General features: G+C 43.5%; 1 protein-coding gene across 1 annotated transcript; it reads right to left on the bottom strand.

Annotated features, from left to right (window-relative positions):
• Positions 1-2,466: 2,466 nt before the first annotated feature.
• Positions 2,467-4,488, bottom strand: LOC125890525 (piggyBac transposable element-derived protein 4-like). Its single transcript, XM_049579200.1, has one exon. It carries the CDS (start codon positions 4,486-4,488, stop codon positions 2,467-2,469), a length of 2,022 nt encoding a protein of 673 aa, XP_049435157.1.
• Between the last annotated feature and the right edge of the window lie 12,301 nt (positions 4,489-16,789).

The raw sequence follows: 16,789 nt of genomic DNA, 5'->3' as shown, positions 1-16,789 counted from the left end.
GATCTTTCCCTGCCCAGGAGGGGAAACATGTTGAGCTGAGCATTTTATGGTTGGGATCCATCCTGGAAACATTAGATCTGGCTATTGTGACACCACATACAGCACACCCACCTACCCAGAGAGAGAGAACAGTGTTTGATTGTGGCACACAAATAAGTCCAAACCATTTCACGTTCAGCTCACAAACCGGAGAGGAAAATTGTCAATGTTCTACTCCCAACATTAATAATACAAAAGCAGGAGAGTGACCAACAAAAACAGGCTTCGGATCCCACTGCTCTGGTGCACATGTCCTCTGCACTGCTGCTGTGGGATTTGAAAAATTAAGCTCATATTTCCGCTCACATCTGCTGCAATTGACTTGTCATCATGTGTTACTTGAGCCTGTTAGAAAGTGTATTAATATTTGAGTGGAAACACATAAAATGTAATTTGAATAATATGTCAAACAGCTTTTAATGTATCACTTGTTGTAAGTAACTTTGATAGTATAATGACTATGTGGGTAGAGGAGGACTGACAGCCATTGACATTACTCAGCAAATGTTGAAAAAATGGAAAATACATGGCCTGACTGCTGCATGATTGAAGAGAAATTTGCAGTGCGGTTTTATGGAGTGCAGATTTAGCTACTTCTGCCTCCTACACCTGCATGAGGATATCTGCAAAGCAGCAGTGTGGTTCATGTTCTTCAATAAAACAGAAACTTTCAGAGTGGTTTGGTATGATTCTGAACACAGTGTGACAGATTCCTCTAATCCCTGAATCCTACACCTGCATGAAGACGTCTCCAGAGCAGCAGCTTCATGTCATTCTGCTCATTTTTGGCAGCAGTCGTAGTGTTGGCTGTGCTGTAGCAGAGCCTGCCTGGTAACCAGTCTGGCTCCGTGTACAGTGTGCAGGCTGTCAGCCAGCCAGCTCCCTCCCTGCGCGCGCACACACACACACACACACACACACACACACACGGGCATGCACACATACACACACACCATAGCCTTGCCTGGTTTTGGAGAAGGGGTAGGGAGGTGTGGCCTCTGGCACCTCCCACCTCCGTAGCCAGAGCCAGTACCATGACAACCATGCGGGCCTGCTGGCGACTCCCTGTCTTCATCGGCCACGGTTGCCATGGTAACTCCCCAAAGGGGCTCCCGCAGATCAGCGGGATGGCCGTCCAGTTGACTAACCCTCTCCCAGCTGGGGAACGGCTGAGAGAGCGAGCAAGAGAGCGGAGTGAAGGGGAAGGGAGGGTGTGTGTGTGTGTGTAATGTGTGTATGTGTGTGTGTGTATGCGTGTGTGAATGTGTAGGATGGCACAGCACAGCCTGAGGAGGGAAAGAGAGAGAGAGGCAGTGTGCTACAGAGGGAGAGAGGAAGAAGAGAGACCTCAGAAAGTCACTGGAGACGGTTAGTCTGACCTGCTGAAGCGGCCTATCTCTGCCTACACGCAGCCTTCAGCTCGCTCGCCTGATAACAGTGGGCAGAGACGCTTTGATGTAAAAGCACATTATGTTTAACACCAGTCACAAATATTTCTTAATTCAATTGTCCTCCTCCCAGGGATAGCTTTGATCCAACACCCTCCTTTAACTAATTGCTGATTCACATGACTCAAATGAATGTCCTCGCCCCTTCGTCTCACTTTAACCAATTAGACAGAATGATACTTCTCCCAAAAAGTGTGTCTCTGTCATCTTTCTTCCATTTTCCAATCATGTCACTGACAAGTACCACATTTTGAGTTTGGACTCAGCAGAGCAGAGCCACAGATGGCTCTGTGTAAGTAGTGCGGTTGGAGAAAGAAATGGCATTACTAGGTCCGTTGGCTGCAGAGTACTAAGGGGCTCTAATTGCTCCAAGCTGTGTCCCCTTGAAGGCCCAGAGACACACAGATTTTCATGCGTGTGAAGGACTAGCAGCAACCAAAGCTGTGTAAATTCATTTAATGCTCAGATTTGATATTGTTTTATTCCCTTTTTAATATTAACCACGTTGATGCTGCTCATGCTTTAATGCCACATAAAGACACAGATGATCCAGTGGAGTACATCATAATGAAGTTTTTATTTTGGAAAAGGAGAGAGATAAACTTCCCATAGTAAACATTTTCTGATCTACTGTAAGTGCAGAAAAGTTTTGATTTCTTCTTTTTCATATAAAATCCTTCTCATTATTTTAAATGTATAAAAAAGTGACACAAGGCAATTCTGTCAGTGTTACAGAAGGCAAGTTGCCAAAACATTCTATACTAATTCAAATCATCTACTTGTTTCTCCGTTTATTTTCTCTATGATACGTGCAATAATACTTCTATCCTAAAACTAGCTCTACATAAAGTGTGTGACTATATTGTGCACTTGTAGTGGTAACCTTTGGAATTACAAATTGATTTACTGTTTTAAAAAAATCCCTTGACACAAGTTGTTTGATTACACAAAGGATATAAAAACAAAAAGCAGTTCAACGTTATTTATGAAACTCAGAGAAGCACCCTCCCCTGCATAGGTGGACATTGCATATCTTGCAGCCGAACACGCTCTCATGTCGCAGGCCCTTGTTGGTGCAGTTCCTGCAGCGACGAGAGCGCTCTGACATGCGCTCCAGACGGTGTCCGTACTCTATGGGTGAATCTGCGTGTCTCTTGCGTGCTGCCCGCTCCATGCCCCTCGCCCCTTGGTAGTCTCCAATCAGCTGCTGCGCCAGGCGCACCCGGAAGTGGCGCTGGGTGAACTGCTTCCCGTTGAAGCCTGCTGGCGGTGTGCCCCCTCTGCTCTCCCTCAGGATGATGTAGGCATTGACGATGCACAGGTTGACGTAGAACCACAGGAAGTAGCGCCACCACTTCTTGCACGGCCTGCCGACCTGGTAGCACTCCCTCAGCTGGTCGCACAGGTCGACGCCCCTCATGTTCTCCTGGTACAGCAGCAGGGGCAGAGGTCGAGGTACACCGAAGGACAAACCTGAGCAGTTCATGCTGTCGCTCTCCCCCTCACCGTCTGTCTCAGGCTGCTGCCGCCCCGGGCTGATACCCACAATCCCTGGGGCAGAGTTAGTGGAGAGGCAGCTCACCACCTTGGCATCCCGTGTCACCGTGGCGACCAGGTTGCCACGCTGGCACTGGTAGAACTCACCCTGGGACAGCTTTCCGACATTACGTGGGCGCAGGACCTCTGGGTAACCTTTACGCCCTGGCTGGGTGGGCCCGCAGGCGTACAGTCCATCCCTCAGCAGCCGCTGGAGGAGGGGCACTGAGGTGAAGAAGCTGTCCATGAAGAGATGGTGGTACTGACCCTCCAGGCCGCGCACTAGGGAGGTCACCACCCTGTAGCCCAAGGAGGCGGCTGCCTCATCTTCACCGGGCTTGCCTACGTAGATCTTGGCCCGGTGGCAATAGCCAGTGCGCGAGTCACACAGCATCCACACAGTCAGCCCTTTCCTCAGGGGCCTGGAGGGCATGTACTGGGTGGGGGAGAAACGTCCCTTCATCACAATGGCACACTTGTCTATGGTCAAACAGCGATTGGGTGTGTATGCATCCCACATGGTGTTCTCCACCACATCAAGGAGAGGCCTGATTTTGAAGAGGGCGTCATACCCACGCTCCCCACGCACAGGCTCAGCCTCACGGTCACACAGCTGGAGATACTGGGTGAGCTTCTCAAAGCGCCTGGCTGTCATAGTTTTTTTAAAGCCTGCGTTGCCTATGAAAATGTCACTGGCCCAGTACATGCCAGTGTCTGGAAGCTGATTGATGCCCATCAGAATGTTGAGACCTACATAAGCTTTCATCTCTCTGACATCAGTGGGGTGCCAGTGGGGGTCTGATTTTCCACTCCTCCTTTGCCGATAGAGGGCGTATTTGTTTGTTTGTTCTACCATGTGTTCAAAAAGAGAATCTGGGAAGAGTATCCGGAAATAGTCACGGGTGTCAGCATCGTCCCCCAGCGAGTGCTGAGGGCCGCTGACAGCGGAGAAAGGTTCGATTGAAATTACCTGATCAGGTTCACCCCAGAAGTCGGCAGAAGTGCAGTCCTCGTCCGAGTCATCTTCAAAGCTGAAAAAACTCCTGCGCTCCTCCTCCTCCAAATCGGAGAAATCAATATCCGAATCGTTTGAGGTGGTATCAGAGCAGTTAGTGGAGGTAGAATAATAACAGTCCTCTGCGTACTCCTCCTCGTCGTGCTTGATCCCATTACTACCAGTGACCAAAATTATGTTGCAGCCTCCTGCAATGAAGCTGGCCGCGTCTGCAGTCTCCGCCGCGGCTGCTGCTGTGCTCGTGAATCCATTCTCCCCCTCGCCGTCCTCCTCCTCCCGCACTTCGTCTTCCTCGTCCGAGTCTGGCTTTCTGTACGGAATCTCAAACCACTTCACATCGGCTGAAAGATTAAGCGGAGAGTCTTGGCTGTCGCACACCGTGGTACTTTCTGTGTCCGCGCTAGTTTCCAAAATAGTAAAAAGCTCTCTCCCTTTTCTTGCCGTCGCCATGTCGGGGTATTAAAGTGCCCCTGCATGAGTCTTTTTATGTATATTTTTTCAACATGGGAACATAATCGCACAAACCGGTCCTCCGAAATGAACTGATGTGCACTTAACGGCAGCCTCTTCTCAAAAAACTTGCTGGTCGTGGACCTATGCGGCGTCTATAAGCTTGATTCTCATTGTTTCCGCTCCTGGTTTTTCTGGGCTTTGTAGCGCAGTGTGGCCGCAGACGTCAGAAGCTGCATGCATGTCCTGCTTTGTAGGGCGTTTTGCGACTGCAGCTGGTGGGGTTGCTAGTTCGCTAGGCTGGCAGATGGCCGCTTGCTGTTCTAATGCCCGCTGGCATTCACCACTATCAATAAGCCGGATACCCATCTCTGAGGCCGCGGAGATACACAAACCACTGCGTAAAAATCCAAACATCAAAATCACATACTGTCAATCAGCTGTCTGAACCTAACAGCTGCCAGGGTGAAAACTTTAACAGCTCACAAACTGCACACACTCCCCCCCCCAAACCTCATCTGTTTTTAACTTTATTAGGCTACAGCTTGTATGTATTCATCCATAATGAGGAAATGCGTAAAAGGCACACAACATGATTAAAATGCTATGATGGATGTTTCCACATCACACAGGGACTCCTTATTCACCCGTTTGCTTAAACAGACTACACTCAGAGCTCGGGCAGAGAAGCAGCTTGTTCATTCATAAACATGCTTCTTCCCTCTGACAGGTTCCTACATGAATCTGAAGCCCTATAGGCTATTGTGGAATTAGGGACCTCCCTCTATTTTATGAATGTGGGCAGATACTCTTGTGTTTTACTCCAGCACTAAGGATGAAGAGCTTCCCCTGATGAGATTGATTGATCCCCTGCCGGCTGTGCCTGCAGACCCACAACGTGCAGGCGTTTTCTGTGCACCAGCCTGTTTTCAGTTATCATTTTTGTCTGTGTAAATATTCACAGCAGACACATTAACATGCCTGTAACTTTTGCCCATGTGTATCATTCTGTTATGCACATTTCAGTACAACCATTCACTTCTATAGTTACCCCTGTGCTTGTTAATGACAAACAACTCACCTATTGTTCCCTGCCTTTATTTCCTAATGTCCTCCCTCAGGTGTAACACCCCTGTGATAAGTAGAGGGAGCTCTAAATAGCCTTTGTGATGTGAGGATTGTCCTCTTCAGTACTCATCCAGGATGTTCTTGATACTCCCCACACCATCACAGTGTTATTGCAAACTAACTACAGTGTAGTGTCTGCTGATCGATGCAGTGTTTTTAAGCACACACACACACACACACACACACACACACACACACACACACACACACACACAGCAGTCAGTGTCAGTACAATAGAGGACAGGAGGCGTAAAACCTTTAGGTTGAACAGCAAAACACTGGTCGTGGATTCCTCGCTCACTTGGGAGGAGGCTGGTTAAGTCATGTCTTCACTTATGGGGGGATGGGCTGCAGGAAGGGTCCTTTCCAAATTCTTTTAGCTGAGGCCTGAGTCTACATGGCTGGCTGAGCACTGGGTTACTGCCCCTGGGCCCTGCAGCAGAGGCACAATTTATGCGTCCTTCCTCACTAGCTTATTGCACAGATTCCTGTTGTCTCAGTGGTATCATATTGCCTGTCTGAGCTACAGGCCTTACTGCTGTTTGTATCTGCAGAGAAGGCACCAGAGCTGTACGAGCAGCGTACACTGGGAACCAGTATGTTGGAAAACAGTGGAAAATGAGGGAGGCTGTGGACCTCCGATATCTAGCCCAAAAATAGAAGTAAGGGAAAAAAAATGGCTCACTCCAGCGTTTCCAGGCCCCTGGAGCAGAGTACTGCAGCAGACCCCTCAGAGACTCCCGCGGTGGGGTGGAGAGACGCCGACCAATGGGGGCTCAGGCGTTCAGTGTGTGTGTGTGTCTATCTGTGTGTGTCTGTGCGGCTAACTCAGCTCCTCCACAGCTCAGATCCTTTTCTCATGGATGAGTTCAGAGATGGTTTCTGTGTGTGTGTGTGTGTGTGTGTGTGTGTGTGTGTATGCTTCTGCCAGCATGTGAGCAAATGGTGCAACCACTGCAGCCCTGCTAAAGACAGACCAACCCTTCGCTCTGTCATTTCCTGACAGTGTATGCTGTATGTGTGTGTGTGTGTCAGTGGGAGGCTTATTAATAGTGATGTCTTCTTCCGCCGCCTATGGCATATTTAGTCTTAGCTGATGTGATTGGAATTAAGAAAGCATTCATAAGCGATGTGGTGGATCTGTTAGTAACATCAACTCATTTAAACACATCATAATCTGGCATATAATTGGTTGAACTGACTCTGACAGCAGAGTGTTATCTAAGTAAACTAATGCGTACCTATCAGGACAACTGTGGTATGATTTTGGTCCTGTACTATGTTGCTGTACACTCACAGAACCCTATTACCTGCCCAAATAACCACTGTGATGTGTAATACTGACCTTGAAAAACACTCACCTGGTTGCCCCCTTCCATAAGGCAACAGTGGCACACTGCCCTCTGGTGGAGGTTGGAGAGAAGTAACTACTCATCAAAATGTTTAACAGTGTGTATTTTATCTTGTTAAGGCAGCCAAATCTGATACTCTGGGATATTTAATAACAATAAAGACGACCATGGCTGAGATCAGCTATGCTGTAAAAGTACAGATGCCACATTTTGCTCTAAAATTAATAAACTTTATTTGTATAGCGCCTTTCAAAACACAGTTACAAAGTGCTTTATGAGGTAAAATAGTGTGTATCATCAAGTAAAAAACAGCAATAAAAACATTAAATATTGGTGCAGACCAGATAAATCAGAGTGTGTAATAAAAATGAATAAATAGTAAAATGACAGAGAAGGATAGAAACTACACACACAACAGATTTACTGTAAAAAAAAGCCTTCCTGTAAAAGTATGTTTTGAGAAACTTGAGTTTGCTGACCTAAATCAAATGCACACAGAGGCCGGCAATGTGCATACCTGTGTTGCTGTTTGTTAAAGTTAATTATACTAATATCTCAAAATTAATACAGTAATGACAATGAACATTTATTAAATGATAATAGAGAACAAAGTGTGATTTAACAATCGGTTCCCTTCATTTTTTCAAAAGCAGACAGGCCATCTGCTGGGTTTATCTACTGCGTGTACAGGGGCTATAAAGGTTAACAGTTAAGCAAATCAAACAAGTCATATCTATACCCTGTGTTTAAGATGAAGAAATACTGTAGCTGGCAACAGGTTATGCTATAGAGTGGTTATTTGTTTACTCTTAACACCACTAGATGGAGGTAGAAGACAGAAAACAGATGGAAAAGGAGTCTTTACTGCACTGAATCATGATTTATGACTTTTATGTGCACAAAGTGCTCTTAACAGAGCCGTTTAATTAATACGTTTTAATGAAAGTACATCTCTGTGTCTCCACTTCTCACACACCGTCCTGAGATCTGCCTTGGCTCGTGGCTGTCAGGCCATGTGTTCCTCATTACGCCTGTAGTGCTGGACCCGGACTGACAGACCTGGTCGGTGAGACCTTGGCTCTCTTGTCTTGGCACCCTCGCAGGGCCACTGATGGTTCTGGTGTAAGCCAGATTCAGTATGAGATGGATCCTAATTGTTACAATAAATCATTGCTCAAACTTCACTTTTAAAATCATTCTTATTTTCGTAGTTTCATGTTGGCTGCAATTTAAATGGAACAAATTCTCTGCTCAGTGAAAGGGAAGGTAAGATAGGTGACTACTGTGAAGAATATACAAGATAACAAATGCTCACAGATACTGTTTGAACTGCTCATGCTCAGAGAAGTAACGTTCGGTTTGTAGATGTTTGTCCTCACCGATGTTGTCTGTTATTAAAGCTTTAAAAGCTGCTTTGAAGGCTTTCATTTTGATAGAGGGAAATCAAATCTTTTAAAAGATACATGTGACCGTTTTATTGCTCATCTTTATCCTCAAACAGCCTGCGCATTAATTTAGACGTCACAGTGTCTCTTTATAAACACTTATCTTATCAATAGGACAGGAAATTAAGCGTCTGCAGACTCCAGGGGGGAAACTGTTGATAATTATTGGTTTATGAGTTATGAATTAGTGCAAGAAACATTTTTTAACCCTTAGTGTTCATATTCTACACCTGCACAGTATGGTCTGGTTAGTTTTGACCCAGCCAAAGAATCCCCCCAAAACAAGTGTCTATATCGAATTTTTGTTGTCGATGTGTTTAGAATGTATAAATAGCCTATCTGACATTAATAAATGGGCCATTAATCCTTAATTAATGTTTTAGAGAGCAGGGAGGGTGTATTTTTTAGGCATTACGCCACTGGTTTATCTACTGTGACACATTAAAAAACATAACAGTCATAATAAAAAAAAAACTCACAGCTGCTGTATTATCATAACCAATTACTATTCATTTAATTAGTTAATTTGTATTTGCAGCAAGTTGTCGCCGTTTTGCAGTATTTTTTGCAGCTCTGGAAGGCCTACTTAACCTTCAACAGCAAAAATATACAAAGAGATGGTGGATCTAAAATCCATTTCAACAGAAGCAGGTCACATTTGACCTTGAACAGCCTCAATGTGCAAGAATCTGTAGCACCTATACAAACATAAAGTTCTTAAATATTTACATTTTTGCAAACTTTGGGTTGCTTTAGGAAAAGTAATCAAATTTTAGGCTAGACACATGTCATTTAAGGTCTCTTTACTTTCGTCAAATGTCAAATCAGGTCAAATTTGGCCCAAAATGTATGTCAGAAATAATTTAATTTAAGTTCCGAGAAGTGCTGCGGTATTCAGGAAATCCCATTTTGCCACTTACCTCTGACACAGCATATGGGTGTTGTTATTGTTGTTATGTGACATAACAACCAGGGACAGCTTCCCACAATGACGCATCAAAGACCACAAAATATGACACATTTGGGGATTGTGCAAAAGTGTTTTGTCTGCGACATACAGAGAACGACCGGAAACTTTTTCAGACGATAATAAACAAATGCAATTGTTTTGAAGAATGTGACACTAATCCTTTGACACATGTCAACGATCCACACAGCCCTTTGTATGCATTCATGGGAAAACAGAGTGTATCTATTGGTTTAGAATGTAATGGATGCTGTGTACGTATCACTGGCTCGTCCCCTCCTGTTTCTGTGATTTTATTATTAACTATAAATCATCCGTTTGCGTCGGAGTCTCCCGGATTACAAGAGCTGTTTACATGTCGCCTTTAATTAGATCCAAATGGCCTGGATGGGAAAAATATCAACAAATGGATTGTGGGTGTTGCACACAGTTATTTATCAGTACTGTAAGTAACAAACAATGCATTCATTTCACTGGGAGATGATGGCAACTCAAATGGAAGATTTGCTGTGTGTGGTACTAACATGGTATCTAAGGATTATTCACAGTAGTTATTTACTAACAACTCTAAACAACACAAAGCCAAAGCTATAGGAGAAGTGTCTGCATACCCATAGCAACTGCCTGTTTCGTAGGCCATGTTTCCCTCCTGCTGGTCCATGTTTTCAGCATCATGTGCGGACATGTTCAGTACTTCATGATGAGCACCTGAGTCACCTAAAACTAACTGGAAACCTGATTCCTGGAAACCCATTTCCCTAAAACTTCGAAACTAGCACTTTCATGACAAATTCAATGTGTGCCAATGTATTAGATCTTGTGTGATACTTGAAATGCTTTCTCATGCCAAAACCTGACTTGCTGGAGCTTGACTTGACTCTGCAACAAGCACAGATGGGCACTGTATCGCCAGGAGCAAGCTGATCCATGACTACGCAAAATACTGTAAATCCAACATCTGGAAAAGGTCATCGGAGCTTTCTGTTATCAATTTGTCCATTCTCTGGAAGACCATTACAGTCACAGTTGCTTTGAGGGAGGGGGGAGGGGGAGTACCTCTGTTTTGCTTTTCGACCAATTACGTGATCCATGATGAGAGGCAAAATAAGCCTCCAGTTCTTCTGCTTTACGCACATCCCGGTGTCAAAGAAAGTTATCGTGCCAGGAAGCTTGTAAGTCGCTCTTTGTGTCTTCCCTCTTCCCCTGGAGAGTAAATCAATGGATTCTGTAGTCCTGTTAATACTGCCCCCTCATGTTAGGGCAGTGGAGGGAGGAAGTGACCACATATGGACCTTGTTACCATCCCTTGATGCACACTTCAGGTCACAGAACAAGAGTGAGCGTGGGGTGGTGCATGTGTGTGTAAGAGAGGGACACTCTACATATGTCTGTAATCCTGTTGCACAACTACTACCATCCCTCTAAAGTCTTATTTCAAGGTACTTACCACTGTAATTGGTACCTCTTGTTTGGAAGTACCTAGTGTGACCACAGCTTCTGTATTTCACATTAGAAGAAAAGTACCATATGTATTATTCCTTTTGTTTTTTAATTAATTAAATTAAAGTTGTGCTTAAACAAGATCGGTGTGAAGGACAAGATGAGTTTGAGCAAGAAAAGAAGATTATAGTGACCAACGTTAAACTAAAAGGGTGTCTATTCAGCCAATCATTTAAAGATGAAGAGGACCCGGTTTCTTAAATGAAAATAACTAATGAACTGACTTGTTAATGTGAACCTAAACATTCTCACGACTTCAGCAAACAAAAAAGAGAGGAGGAAAAGTGGTTAAGAGAGTGAGTAAAACATGTGGCACTGTTTGTTTCAAACTGTCAAGCAGCACTTCCATAAAGACAAATGACAATGTGACGTGTCTTTGGTGTGTGTTTTTCAAACTTGGCTTATTTCTAGGAAGTTATATGGGGACTTGATAAACTGACAGTTACCAGTGTGGTCTTTTATCTGTTATCAGTATATGTGGATCTTTTTGCAATTTGATAAAACAGGGCTACACCAAGCAGTACTTTATGATACATTTCAGTTTGGTACACTTTTTTTCTGTTTCCACAGTGAAAAGTTGTGGATGCTACCAACGGAACTGTTCCATAACGTCCCCATTTTTGGTCCACCCCTCTGTTGGGGTACCAAGCACACAGATCTGGTACTAAAAGGTGGATCTGTGAACACTGCTGTTGTCCATTGATTGGTCAATAGTGGACGGTCACTCTGCGCAGGGCTGAGTTGTGGCTGTTTTTGAGGCTTTTATGTAACCACTGTTCATACCGCAGCAAGTTTTACATAAAGTTAATTGTAACTATAAAATGAAAGGATGTCTTGCTGCCTCTTGCAGCAGCTGTAGTCTGAGAAAAAATACCTTAATTCACTGGGCCGACTACCAGCAACTTTTAAGGTGGAACCTTTACTTGCAATGTTACTCAATACGTGAGTTGATGACGTGAATCCATCAGAACACTAAATTTCATGTGACAACTTTGACCATTACTTCAGTTTTTATTGGCTCTCTTGGATGACATACACTTTTAGTAATGAGTGGATCTTCAAGCGTAAAAAAATATAAATCAATTTCAACTAGATTATGTGAATTGCATATATCCCAATCCTCACTAGAAGAAAAAAAAAGTGTTGCTAAGCGTCGTTACTGTGGGCTCCGGCAACACTAAACCCCTGAGCTTGCTTTAGAAGGACTAAATGCGCAAACTTTCAAATATCCCATCAAGACACACACTTGATGCAGCCTGTTCCATTTTGTTCTGAAAATGTCAGCGTGCGATCTCGTTCTGTGGACGATAAACAGGGTGCAGACTGATAAAGGAGGAAATACAGTGAGTGCTGGGTGGAGCAGTGAGTGACAACAACCCCACCTGCATTAAAGAGTACTGTTTGTGGTGGAAATGCTAGGGTCTAGGTACCATGTCTGAAGGGTTACTTTTGGTTCCATAGGTACCATACCAAAAGTGTTTGGTGGAAATGGGGCTAAAGAGTTGAAGAGCGAAGAGTTGGTATCTACAACTAGAGTAACGTATTCTCATACAACAGTTTATATGATATTCAACAAGGTAATGCCCCATGGATGACATTATATACTTAGGTATAGGAAAAGACACATAGTGGTGACACACCTTTCAAGTTCAATTGATTTTACATAGTTCAGAACACTGGTCTCCTGGGGAAAAGTCCTTTGTTTGTTTGACCCATCAACCATCCCAACCTGTGTCCTTACATTAACTTTTGCTCTCCACTACTTTCTTCTATACTCACTTCAATCAGTGCTTTGGTTACTTGATTGAGGCCTTCTCAATTACATGGTGAAAACATGAATTACTGGCTCGTAACTACATGGGTTATATAGGGATTTTGGTGCATTACTTTTTAGAGATATGTGTACGAACAATGCAGGACAACAGCTTGAGGTGCTGTTAGTCTTTAAATCTATATGACCAACATAGATGTGTTTCATGACTGTTGCTGTTGTGGCGTTAAAGGAGGGAGTAGGGAAGCCTGTTACTACGAGACATCATCTCCTTCTCTCAGCCTGAGTCATGTCTGAGAGACCAGGGGAGGACAGAGGAGTCATTGTAGCACTCGCAGATCCCACATCTGAAAAACTTGTCTCATCTGGGCAAAAGTATTTTTTCTTCTCACTTGAACACATGCAGTATTAGCATGAATGATACTCAATCACACGTTTGCTCTTTACAGAAACAAAAGATTAAGAGTTCCCTGTCAACTGACATCCTATCTGGAAATTACAACACTCTGAGAATATGTGAAGGCTAACAACATATATATCTTACAGACAGCTGTGACCCGTTGTGTTCAACCATTTTGCTGTGAATTTTCCTCCTCACTCAGCAATTTGGTCCTCTTTTTCGTCACTACATCACATACCAGTCACGCCCATGGACAGAAAGAAATTAATGGTGGTTAGAAGATTCAACAGAGCAACTGGAATAATAAAGGAAAAACAAATTAAGTCGTTAGCGGCGTGGAACTGAACTAATCTCTTAAACCAAGAACACCATCAGAGGGACTGAAGATGTATTGGATCAAACCGCCTCCAAAGAATTTATTTATCTGTGATCCCACAGTAACACTGGACACTTTAAATTTGTCTCAATGTAGCTTATCTTGTGTTGCCTATGTAATGTGCTTGACAGCTTTAATTTAAGTGTTGTTTAAGTCTTCACAAGTGTTTCCTTATAAGTATAACACAGGAAGCATTTGTGGACATTTTTTTTAACCAGTGATTTTTCAGTGCTATTATTTTGCTTTGTTTGCACAAGGATTAAAGGCTGCATGCATCCTCAACAATGGACTTTTTCCCCCACAAGCCATTTATTCTGTCAGTGTAGGTTTTACACTGTGAAGTGCCTCTACAGATGTGGATGAAAAGAGCACTCCATTATTCTCTTTACAAACCACTTCTTCTTCAGCTGCACACCACTGATCCATTCCTTGCCATCTTCTTCAGTATGAACATGTTCCAACATTCACAATCAAAACAGTGTTTAGTGGCCAGAGGTGGAGTTGGGAGGAGGGGGGTGGCTTCTCGGGCTCCAGCCCCGAATGTTTTCTCAAAAGCCCCAAATCTTTCAGGTTCAGAGCTGTGACTCAGTGTTTTTTGCACATATGTGAACCCTCCAAGAGAACTCAGGGTGCTTGCACATTTAGGTTGTTTTTACACTTGGTCCTTTTTAAATGAACCAAACTCAGTCATCTGAAAGTGGACCAAAAAGTGGACCGACAGAAAAGGGACTTTTTTGTGTTCACATTGTCAGTTCATTTGAAAGAGGACTCAGTTTTCTTTCTGGTCAACTTCAGCTGTGATGGGGCCTCAGTCCTCTTTCTGTTCATACTATAGCCTATTATGTATATTGACATGCTTTATTTTTTTTTTTTACTTTGACATGGCTCTGCAGTGCGGTTATGAAGCCCCTCACTTTCTGATGAAATTAAAACTGGAGGAAAAGCTTAGTGTTTTTCTGTGTGCTCTAGACTGTTGCCATTTGATGTTTTCTACATATGGAAACATGCAGTATCTTCTGTGGACCAAACTACTCCTCATCCTATGTCCTTGCAGGCATTACAGGTTGTGGTGTGTTTTTTCAAGCGTCCCAGTGCAATAACATGTGATCTAGAGGGCTGAATACAATGGCAAAAAGCAAAGCAAATCTGGAGCGCTTTGCATTCACAAGGCACAGGTTAAGCGAACCGCACCGCAGACTCCTGAGGTGGTCTGAGTTCTCTTGGAGTGTTCACATGTGCTCAAAAAATGCTGAGTCACCAAGTCCACTTATAGGGCTGAAAAGGGCCAAAACGTCCTGAAATACCTTCAACTTTGTGTCATCCAGGTAATAATAGATTTTTATTGTAAAAAGAATATTTATTAACATGTGCACATACGAATGAAAAATGTGGAAAGTCTTTGGCGATTAGACCCCATAGAGATGGTATGATTTAAGGAGGGTGATGAAACCATAGTGGAATAGGGAACCCAACGGGGTCTAGACTCTAGTGGTGGTAGAGGTGGTGAAGATGAGATGAGAAGAAGATGCTGATGATCTGGATGAGTAGAGGAATGAGCCTTTGTTGACCTTGTCCTGGACTCTGGATACGATGGCTGGAGGTGAACGGGGTGGAGGAGGGCGCGACAAATTCTGCCTAAAATGGCAGCTGACAGCAGCAGAGGAGAGATCAGATTTAAAATTTTGCAGTGGCATCCTGATTGGCTGATAGAGATCGTGGCAAAGTTTGATTGGATAACTAGAAGAGTGAATGAATGGATGAACAGATTGAACTTGCGCTGAGCTTCATTTGGAGAGCAAGTAGATACAAAATAGGTTGTAGGCTCTACAGGGTGATTTTTTTTTTTGTTGTTGGCAACTGTCATGTTTTTGCAAATGATGTACAGATTTTTTGGCACTCCATCTCAAATGGCTTGAAAAATAATATAGCCGCCCTAAATGGAAAATAACCCCCCCAGGTTTGGACTCAGCCCTGAATGTTTACAACATCTGGCTCTGCCCCTGTTCGTGGCCTCTATGGGCACATGAAGCTGTCTCTTAAGCTGTCAAGTCACTGAGATTGTTTGGAGAGTGAAAAGAGGTCATTCTGCATCATCTGTGCTGCATGATGGTGTTAAGGAAATAAATAAATAAAAAATAAATACAGTTTACGTCTTGGCTGATAACTCATCCTCTTGCTTGTGTGACCTGACAGACACGTGTTGACACCATTCATTTTGTGAATAATTTGTTCTGCATAGATAAACAGTTTGAGGAAGTAAAGTTGTGTGAGTGATATTTAGATACTTCTTGGTGAGCACAGATTAGAGGATATCTATTCTAGAATCTGTTTAAAGGATAGATCATTATAATCATAGTATCAGATATCAAGTTTCATTGGATCAAAAATTCTTTTTAAAGACTGTTGAAACAGTTGTAGTTAGGAGTAATGGATTTTAGAGCAAGTAGAAGAAGAAAGAAAGGACAGTGTGAGCCAGATATGGAGCACAGAGGCCAAGTGGCACACTGCCTTTCTTTTCTGGAATATTCTAATGTATAAAAATCCCAGCCAGTGTGTTACTGCAAATTTGTGCTCTCTGTATTCAAGCCACAACACTACCGCAGTTTCTCCCCAATACTTTAATTACTCAGACCAGGGGCTCTCTTTTCATTTCACTAATTCATGAAACATGTTAAGTTGAGCAGAAAAACACAGTGTTGAAGTCTTGTATTTCATTTTTCTTCTTCCAGCACCAGCCAATGACTCGCAAGTGGTGAGTCAGTGAGTCGACTCATCGTCTGCCTCCCGTTTAGCTCCACCCTGACATATTTTATCCTATATATACAGATGACACTGATCCAGGGTACTCCATCATGAGACGTTTCTGGATATGACAACCCCCCACAGTGAGCCCAGGCAATGAGGGAGATGGTAAAGGTGCCCTCTGAACCACCAATGCTTCAGACTTCAGCTACAGCACTGAAAGTTGCCAAAGTACTCTCATGACTCAAAGTTATCACCGGTCATTGAAGTCAAGAACTATCAAAACCTGGATGCAGGGGCGTTGCAGTGGGAGGAAAAATGGGACTGATTACCCAAGGCCCCAATGGGAAGGTGGGCCCTCAAGAACCTTGAAATAAAAAGTTTGGTTTTGTTTGCAGTTTTTATTTATTTATAATATAAGTTATTAGAGTAAATTAAAATAAGCTGGAGCTCCTTCTGACCCCTTAAAGACGAAAAATGGTTTAGTCCACTCTTGCAATAAGCCCTGTGAAATGCAGCTAGAACCAAGTGAATGACTGCCTATGCTGCTGGAGCACCAACGTACACTGTCATTTCTGTCCCCAAGAAAGAGAAACCAGGGCTCCAAAAAGAAAAGAAAG

Source organism: Epinephelus fuscoguttatus, linkage group LG6, assembly GCF_011397635.1.
Source record: "Epinephelus fuscoguttatus linkage group LG6, E.fuscoguttatus.final_Chr_v1".
NCBI lineage: Eukaryota > Metazoa > Chordata > Actinopteri > Perciformes > Serranidae > Epinephelus > Epinephelus fuscoguttatus.
Note: the sequence above shows the minus strand (reverse complement) of the source record. Positions and strands in the feature narration are given on the sequence as shown.

Excerpts from the sequence above, each read along its gene's own strand:
- LOC125890525 (XM_049579200.1), bottom strand. The coding sequence starts at position 4,488 with ATGGCGACGGCAAGAAAAGGGAGAGAGCTTTTTACTATTTTGGAAACT.